Here is a 9,205-nt window from a genome sequence, read left to right on the forward strand (position 1 = left end):
CAAATCGTTCATCCATAAAATGGCACATTTCATCATTATACAACGATGGATTTAAACGATACGATACAATAAATATAAGTAACAATCAAAACAAATATTGTATTTAATGTAACAACACAATACAATACAATATGTAACAACCATCCAAACAAGCTATTACTCGTCTAACAATGATTTTCTGTTGATGTACGCTTTCAAGGTTAACCAAATTTAATAATTAAACATAAAAATAATATGATACCTAATATGTTCTACTCCATTTAAGTTTAAATTATAGAAATATCACTTTAAATTCGAAAAAAATATAAGAAATTTTGACATATGAATATGAAAGAACAAAGAGATGATTGACACAGTTCAATAACACTTGATAAAAAGTATTACAACCCATTATTTGAAGTAAATAAATTGAATGCACTTCATAGTTCTATTAAATATTACATCCCATGAGAAGATCCCAAATATTTATAGATGTTTTTTAAAGAATTATTTTTTTTTATAAAGTGTTAAAAGTATATATAAAAATTATATATTTATATGTCGGTTTGGTTCGGGTTTTATTACTCAATACCAAACCAAATCAAACCAATGCTAATCGAATTTTTTAATCGATTTAATTTGACTTTTCGGTTTGGTACAATTTCCCGGTTCGGTTTGAACACGCCCTAATCGGATCTCGATAACATAGCTTTGTGATTCGAGTAACAGATTCCATTTTTATCTTGAACACCCTACTCTGAAACATTAAAAAGAATGCAAACTTGAGACAAATACAAATTTAAGCCTTTAATTACCTCCAAAAAAAAAAAAAAAAATTAAGCCCCAAACCAAAGTAAAACTCAGAACATTAGGGAACCAAAATGGAATTTACTCAATTTTCCAAACACCGAAGTGAGAAATCGACCTTTTGGCGCGAAAGCCAAAACTAATTCCCGCCAAACCCAGAAGCCCTAAATACCAATTCCCTAGTTTAGTCATCTTCGACAATCAGAGTGCTCAATGGCCGGAGAAGATGAAGAAAAAAATTCCACCGCGGCCGGCGGAGAAGTCCACCAACTCCAGATCCCGTTAGGCCGAGTGAAGAAAATCATGAAACTGGATCAGGACATCAACAAGGTGAACGCAGAAGCCCTACATCTGATCGCTAGCTCCACCGAACTTTTCCTCGAAGTCCTAACGGAGAAGTCAGCGCAAGTCGCCTTAGAAAAGAAGAGAAAAACCATAAAGCTCGAGCATTTAAGAGTTGCCGTGAAAAGGCATCAACCTACGAGCGATTTCCTTCTCGACTCGCTTCCCGTGCCTTCACAGCCGTCCAATCCTTCTCCTAAGATTCAAAATCGTCCTCGATTATCAACAGAGAAGCCGCTTCCTTCTGGAACACGACGAATCGAGGCATTCTTTCAGAAGTCCACTTAAAACTCGCTGTTCACATTTCAGAGTAGAGCTTATGATTATGATTTGAAAAGAAGTTTTATTTTCCTTGACTAATTAATACGATTATGCGTTGCCAGGGAGGATCTACGATTTCCAGACATTTGTTATTGAGGAGTATTGCTGTATCTATTGGTACTAATTTATAACCTTGGGTGTTATCTATGTATGAATAGAATCGACGTGGCGAGGACCGAAGGCATTGCATATATGTTTTGATTCGATTTAATCATTTTAGTGCACCTTCATTGATTCATGATCCATACACGAGTCATCCAAAGGTTATTATTTCTGAGATTTGTTAAGTAGTGTTAAATCCTTGTATAATGTAGGTTCATGCCATAACTTTAAGATGTTTATATATCCCGTCAATTCATTCAACAATGCCTCCCCCGGATATTTTGACTCAATTCTGCCAACTCTGTTTCACCTTAGTTGTGTTTTTTTTTTTTTTGTCTATCTTGCACTTGACCATGGCTTGCTCTACCTATCAGATTGTAAAAGAAAGCCTGTAGCCACCATTGCATTAGTGGCTTACTGATTTGATGAATGAACACTAAACTTGGTGACAGTTTAATCCATTTGCATAGAACAGCTGTTTGCCTTAATTAAGCCTTCCTAATGCCGGTGAAAATGTTGTAAATTTCATGAATAGTTCACTTGGACTCCACTTCGTCAATCATTACCCAACGAAGGTTTTACCTTATTATCTCTTACATGATCAAATAAGATCTCCAAAAGAATGCAGGTTGTTCATTAAACTTATGCTGCTGATTATAAGATTCAGGCTTTTGTGATCTTTCCAAAAAGATCCCATGGGTGACCAAACCAAACTGCAGCATCCCCCTTGCATGATGTGTATCGTGTAAATCTTTATGTGCTTTTATGTGTGTATGTGTTTGTATATGTATATACACATATATAAAAACCGGTCAACAAAGTAGCCTTAGAGCACAAAAGAGGGAGTGAATATATTGATGCTTGTAACAAAGGGACAAGACACTCTATATGGGTTTCTATTTTCAGATACTCCGCAACAAACTTTCCCAGCTGTCTATTGGTGTCCTTTTTAATAAATTGCAGAAAGCCTTGACAATGTAAATTACCCCTTTGCATGAATTTGCCTCCCTACTAAGGAATTACTTATCAGATTGATCAGGTTAGTGAACTCAAATAAATTCAAAATTATTAACCATACACAGAAGCTAAGGTGAAAAAGGGCCTGAAAATGATGAGACTACTGAAGCTGAATCATCTCCTGGATGAAAAGCAAAGCGACTATGGGTAAGGATCTTTCTATGGTGTTCTTTCTTTGCTTCCTTTAGCAGAGAAATGCTTTGTTGTGGTGTGTTAATGGTCGTTGATCCCAGCTGTTGTATACCCAAAGAAGACTTTCTATTCAAAGGTGTAGCCTTGTTGAAGCCTCCATTTATGCTTCCACCAGAAATACGGTTGCTGCTGGTGCTTGGCCTCAGAACAAAGAGATTTTCTTGTCCAACCGACACCTGATTCGGCGCTTTCTTCTTTTCCTGCAAGAGCAACATTACTTCTTGTAAAAGGAGGTACCGATTAAGTTGAGGTATTCACTATTTTTTTATGTGAATGTTAGTATAGGTTGGAAATTCCTCAACTAGTGTGGAATTGAGACATTTGTTGTTGTTGAAGAAATTGGAAGTTGAATAATGTACATAGAGGCAGAGAAAAGTGAAACTTTAAATAACAAAGGAAACTTTTTATATGGGTCGCGGTGCTTACCCGCTGTCTTTGTTTCTCTTCATCTCTTTCTTTCCTTAGAAAATTATACTCCTCCAGCATTGCAAGTAGTGGTACCTGGGGTCAGGAACTTCTGGTATGTAAGAGATGAATAGGGACAATGACTGAATCAAAATATCGGCGGAGTGCCAATAGGTATACTGCACAACTGTAGTTTTTACAGATCAACAATTCATTTCGTTGCTTTCTCAGAGTGCAATTCTATTGCATTCAGCTATCCTGGCAATATTAGAATATGGCCAGGTCACTTTAACTCTAGCAGTAGCTGATCTTCATCTAGATAATTAATGTTAGGAAAAAAATCCTCTTCCTTCTCTATGTTTCTGGTTGCAACACCAAATTGAAGGCTTATTGTCCTTCCTAGTAGTATCCGAGTCATAGTTGATGTTGGGTTCTCATGATGAACATGTCCTTAGATACTGTGCATGTTTATCAATTTTACCTGTCAATCAAGATTTCGGTGCAGCCTCTGCTTTAGATATCCTTCTCTCTTATGAAGTGGAGCACTGGAATCCAATGCATGGCTTGACATAGGTGCAGTTAGTAATATTATCTTTTTATTTCACCCCTCTCCGAAAATACATTTGACTAAATTCTGCAATATTTTTCATTGCCTCACTAGTTTCTGATCAAATTATTTTGTATTTCTTTTGAACCCCAACATGGTTAATATCGCCTATTGCTAGTTCATTAAGATGCTAAGGTTTGATTGCATTTCTATTACATTTTTCAATGCTTCATATTGAGTATTTTCACAACTAGAGAATATTAAAGGGGGACATAACTTTTATTGGCCGTTTCTTGGTCTCTACATAAACCTATGCGCGCACACACACACACACACACACACCCACACCCACATATATATATATATATATATATATATATCCATGGATAAATCCAAGTGAGCTTCTCTTAACTTCAAACGATAGACATGAGCTCATATACTTTGTATGGAACTTTGAGTAATTCTTTGTGCTAACTAATAAAAGTATTTTACTTGGTGATGAGTTACTAAGTTCTTACCTCATCATATACAAAAGGTTTCTTTCTTTCTTCCTCCCAGCTTTTAGTCTTTGCTATCAGCATATCCACCAAAGCTGCATATTTAAAAAAAAAAAGGCAATGAAATGAACAAGTCCTAGATGAAGACTCTAATCAAATTTCCAGCTTGTTTACTCGATTACATAATTGATCTGACTAACTTGTAGAAGCACAGCCTTGTTATGTATCTAGTCTTCTTTTAATTCAACAGCTAGTTGCTTAAGCCACTGTAAAGGCTTTATGGCTGCCAATTACTAGCTGATTTTGATGATTGTAAGCCATTGGAAGAAAATATTTTGATACCTGGTATTTTGTTAACCATGACTCTGGCTCGTTCTGCTCTTCTCAAATTCTTGTGAGCACCTCTACTTACAGAATACCGGTTGTCGTCCTAAAGATATGCATGTCTAAAATGAAAAAAGTTGATGAAGAAAAGTGAATATGCTACTCAATCTCATAGGGAAAGCAACTGACCCTGCTATACTCTTCCAACCATCGTTCCTCATCACGAGCTAATATCCATTTTTCTACCTTCTCCATTATAGCCTTCCTGCTAGATGCTTCTTCTTGTGCTTGTGATATCTGTTTATCCATGCTCGTGAGGAGGTCAGCATGGTCAATCTCCCCTTTTAGAGGTTTTGGTCAGTTTCAATTTCTAAAACAGTATATCACTTTAATAATTGAATAATGGAACACTTAAATTAGACCAACCAGAGTTCATTAGTTTAATTATATTTTCCATCTCTGGCCGTGAGGGAATTTCCATGTGGGATCGCTTGCAGATCTCCTCAAGCTCTATTTGTTTTCTGAGGAAAAGCTCTTTCATCTTGCTTGCTTTTAGCTGATCCAGTCTCCTGACTTCTGTGCCAGCCTAGGAAATTTTAAAATAACTTCAAATCTCTTACCTTGTGGTACTGGAGAATAAATAATCTATAGTTATAAAGACACTGACCTGCTGGATTATGTCCAGAGTAAGGCTTCCAGGAATGGAGATATCTTCTGATGACAATGATATCAAAGCAGTGACATTAGAGAACATCACGCGGTCTTTCTGGGATGTGTCCATGAGATTCCACAAGTTTGTCAATGCTTTCCCTAGTTGTTGAAGCTACAATTAAATACTGCACAGTGAGGACAGCAAGTCTGCTGATCTATTGATTTGTATTGATCCTTATACCTATACCGTTTAAAAAAAGAAAAACACCGAGTTTGACCCACTTGAATTATGTTTCACTTACAATTTGCTTAAGGACCCGTTTGGCTATAGATTTTGCCAAAATATATTTGGTTTTTTTTGGGCAAATACATGTTTGTTCATAAATTTTATCCATGAGTTGTTCAAAATTTCTGCATTTGTCATGAGTTGTTAACGACATGTTTAGGATAAAAGCCTGCTTGTTTTATAGCTAAGGAATGTGCAGAGTTGATGAGATTACCTTTTCAAGCCGTATTCTTTTATCTGCTTCTAGTGACTGAACAGTGCTGTCAAGTTTTTCCAATATACTGTCACTAATGTTTTTTGATAGTCCAGATAATTCGTTCAGGCTTGGATGAACCTTTGTAATGATCAAAGAAGAATCTGTTCCCAGCGTTGCTGCTAAGCACCGGATCATGCTAATGTAGTTTTCAACCTTTTGAAGCCTCTCAATCTTTGATGTCAAGGACAGAGTGTTAAACAGAGAAAAAAAGAAGATGGAGGGGGAAACAAAAATTTCATAACCTTTCATTTGATGGGCATCTTTGCTAGTACCAGGACAAACAGTTAAGTATCTCAATAATACCTTCTCATTTTGAAGCCGCTGAAGCTCGTTCTGGAACTCTTCTAGTTTCTTTAGTGATAGATCATTCCCATTTGGTAAAATATTTGATAATGAATCATTGTACTCTGATTGTCCTGCTATTTCAGCAGAAATCTTCTGTATTTGTCCTTGAACAGCTCTGAATTGTTTCACCCTTTCTTCTTTTCTGATTCGCATCTCTCTTAGAGCAGGTGCAATTGACTCTAGCTGTTCCTTTAGTGTTCCAGTCATCTTTTCTGGCTGCCGGTACAAATTTACTCCTCATTATTTAGGTTAAATCATTGAGTATTTCTTATGCAAAATATCCGATGGCGTGCATGAATTATCAAAAAAGAAAATCCAACAATATATGTGTATCCTCTCAGATCATTGATCTAATTAACATCCAGTCATAGTCGTCAAGTCATGTCAGGATGCTTAGAGATAGTAATACTCTGTACGTGAGTGTGTGTGCGCGCGCGCCTTGTTAGGGAAGGAAGTCGAAGGTGATCGGTTGTGCATTGATGTTGGTTTTTAGACTGGTTAACCTTTCACCCTGAGTTTTTGTCAATATTTCAGATACTTTAGGAACTGATGTCCATTAAGCCACTAGAAGCAAGTTAAAGTGTGTGGATTTATAGTTCATTGGTCATGAGAAGTTTTATTGTGTGTCTCACACAACTTACATTAGTTGTGCGAGGCTCCTTTTTGTCTCACAAATTTGTGGACCCAATCTTACACTTCTGGGTCCACAAAAATCTGAGTCCACAAAACTGTGAGACAAGAAAGGAGCCTCACACAACTAGTTTCAGTTGTATGAGACACAAAATAAAATTTTTCATTGGTCATGATCAGCTCATACACATTTTCATTCATTCCTTTGGCTGTACATCTTTCCTCACTTTCACTTTTTTGTATGATTTAGTCTGTTAGCATTCTTGATTCCGTATCAACTAGCGTATGAATTTATTTAGCACAATCACCGAAAGCTCACATTAACTTTACTTTGACAAGAAAATGTGACATGTTACCAGCAGTGGCCAGTGGAAGAATCACGAGGCCAAAGCTGACTGATATAGACGCACTTTTATCTGTGGAAAACTCAAATATTCGTAGCAAGGAATATATAGTGCGACCTTTAAGTATATTTCACTGCTTCAATTTGCTGATGATATTTATAGAAAAATTCATTTCCTTGCTATATGTTATCATGCATGTGGAGGTGATCCCTCTGAGCATCATTTCCTTGGTGTTATAGTTTCTAGTAGACAAATGTGGTTAGCATACTGGATAAGGAAATTGAGAAAGTTACCCTTCCGGGGAGTGATCTTTCGTCGAGTAATAAAAGGAGATGGGTGAACTCAGCCTCTGAATCTGCCAATTCTTGATGAAGTCGAGCTCTGGAGATGTTTGCATTGTCAACCTTCCTTCTGTAAACTTCCAGACACTCCTGTTCAATGTCCACTAAAACCTTTTCCCTCTCAAACTGATCTTCTCCTACTTCATCCCATATAATCTATTTTACAAACAAAAATTCCTTTAGTCCACAAATGCACTTAAGTAACATCATGTTGCACACTATAAACAGAGAACTTGCCTGTAATTCTTGCAGCAAATATCCGCATGATGTCTCGAGCAATGCTGAACTTCTTATTCCAAGTGGCACTTGAACAGACCCCATATGAGAAGACTAGCTTCTGAGTGGAGGGAGCACAAGCCTGGGGCTCCTGAGAAGAGTCTTTCTCTGGTAATCAATTAAATTTTGATGTCCTTTAGATACATTATATGAGGAATGATGAAGTGGGATCTTTGAGTGTGAAATTGTTGCTTAAAAGACAAGGTTGGTCAGGTTAGGTGATGGTGAAGCTTTGGGTTCAAGGGTTCCCAATGGCTTTTGATTCTGAAAGTTCTTCTTTATTGTTAATTTCTTTTTGAACTTTAAGAAAACAATATGCATCGTGTCGTTATCTGTCAGATATAGTTTCTTATTCAGATGTAGAGAGTTTAGATTACACTATTGTTATTCCTACTTGAAGCTTTATCCAAACTTCATTTCTAAGCAATCTTTATCCAAAAGTTGTAATGTACTTTATGCAGTACTTCAGCATATTCGTCTGTGTTTGAACATGGCTTATATACTGTTTGTCTTTTTTTATTTTTATTTTTTTATAACGGTAGTATTATACCCCGTGTGCACTTGACTATTTCATTAGATACCTATTACCTCACCAGAATAGTTAATAGTAGATACCTATTACCTCTCACTAAAATAGTTATCCGTTAATACCTATTACCTCTCACTAGAACAGTTACCACGTATCTGTGTTGGAGCATGGTTAATTTATGCATCCTAATTAAGGTTTTTCATTTGAGGGTCTATCTGAAACATGCTCTTTACTTTCACAAGGTAGGGGTAAGATTTACGTACACAATACCCTCGCCAGACCCCTCGTGTGGAGTTACAAAGTATGTTGTAATTAAGTTTTTTCATCCCTTTTGTTAACCTATTTATTGGTTTAAAACTGATCGTAATTGAAGTCTAACTTATTTTTTTCTCTTCAGGCTTCTCACTTTGTGATTGATAGAGTGCTAATTCTTCCTATTATCATTATGCTGTTTCATTGTAGATCTTGTTGTAATATTCTGGTGGTTCAAAGTTTTAGATCATTGAATAATAATGACACTTGCAAAGAATGTTGATTAGGTTTAAGCAAATTTGGACATCATTATACCAAGATTGAAGATGTCTCATCTCTTAGCATGACTTTCCATCTTGTTCACCTTTCCGCTAACAAGCAGTAGGTACTAATACTATAGTCCTATTAGGACCACCTCAATGAAGATTTTGGGAGCTTTAAATAGACTTAGGGTGTTTGGTACGAAGAAAAATATTTTTTATCAAGAGAGTAGAAAATAGGTTTTAGGAAAATAATTTTTTATACTATTTTCCTCGTCTCTTTTCCTCCAAATCCCCATGTTTTCTGTACCCCCCTCCTTCCAAATATCCAACATTTTTAAGATTCTATTTTCTTCAAGAATTTAATTTTTTTTAAAGTTCATAAAAACTTAAAGGAACTAATGTGCTGTTTTACTTTTTCATGCAAAAACAATGTTGAAATTTGTGCTCCATAACTAAAAAGAAAATACTCATTTTTGGTTGAAAACAAATCTTTTTCTAC

General features: G+C 36.1%; 2 protein-coding genes across 2 annotated transcripts; one reads left to right on the forward strand and one right to left on the reverse strand.

Annotated features, from left to right (window-relative positions):
- Positions 1-918: 918 nt before the first annotated feature.
- Positions 919-1,696, forward strand: LOC109241226 (nuclear transcription factor Y subunit C-2-like). Its single transcript, XM_019407946.1, has one exon. The coding sequence runs from the start codon at positions 1,000-1,002 to the stop codon at positions 1,414-1,416; it is 417 nt and encodes a 138-aa protein (XP_019263491.1). The 5' UTR covers positions 919-999; the 3' UTR covers positions 1,417-1,696.
- Positions 1,697-1,885: 189 nt separating this feature from the next.
- LOC109241225 (65-kDa microtubule-associated protein 8) lies at positions 1,886-8,076 on the reverse strand. The gene is made up of 11 exons (XM_019407945.1): positions 7,624-8,076; positions 7,339-7,542; positions 6,030-6,287; positions 5,685-5,897; positions 5,201-5,356; positions 4,960-5,119; positions 4,723-4,874; positions 4,552-4,639; positions 4,231-4,304; positions 3,187-3,261; positions 1,886-2,960 (listed from the first exon to the last, which is right to left on the reverse strand). Exons 1-11 carry the CDS (start codon positions 7,705-7,707, stop codon positions 2,637-2,639), a joined length of 1,788 nt encoding a protein of 595 aa, XP_019263490.1. The 5' UTR covers positions 7,708-8,076; the 3' UTR covers positions 1,886-2,636.
- Between the last annotated feature and the right edge of the window lie 1,129 nt (positions 8,077-9,205).

Source organism: Nicotiana attenuata, unplaced genomic scaffold (genome assembly GCF_001879085.1).
Source record: "Nicotiana attenuata strain UT unplaced genomic scaffold, NIATTr2, whole genome shotgun sequence".
NCBI lineage: Eukaryota > Viridiplantae > Streptophyta > Magnoliopsida > Solanales > Solanaceae > Nicotiana > Nicotiana attenuata.

Bases quoted from the DNA above. Each gene is read 5' to 3' on its own strand.
- LOC109241225 (XM_019407945.1), bottom strand. From the start codon at position 7,707: ATGGGGTCTGTTCAAGTGCCACTTGGAATAAGAAGTTCAGCATTGCTC. The intron at 5,120-5,200 runs GTCAGTGTCTTT...AAAATTTCCTAG, and splicing joins CTCTGGACATAATCCAGCAG to GCTGGCACAGAAGTCAGGAG. The intron at 2,961-3,186 runs GTAAGCACCGCG...TTGCTCTTGCAG, and splicing joins AAGAGAAACAAAGACAGCGG to GAAAAGAAGAAAGCGCCGAA.
- LOC109241226 (XM_019407946.1), top strand. From the start codon at position 1,000: ATGGCCGGAGAAGATGAAGAAAAAAATTCCACCGCGGCCGGCGGAGAA.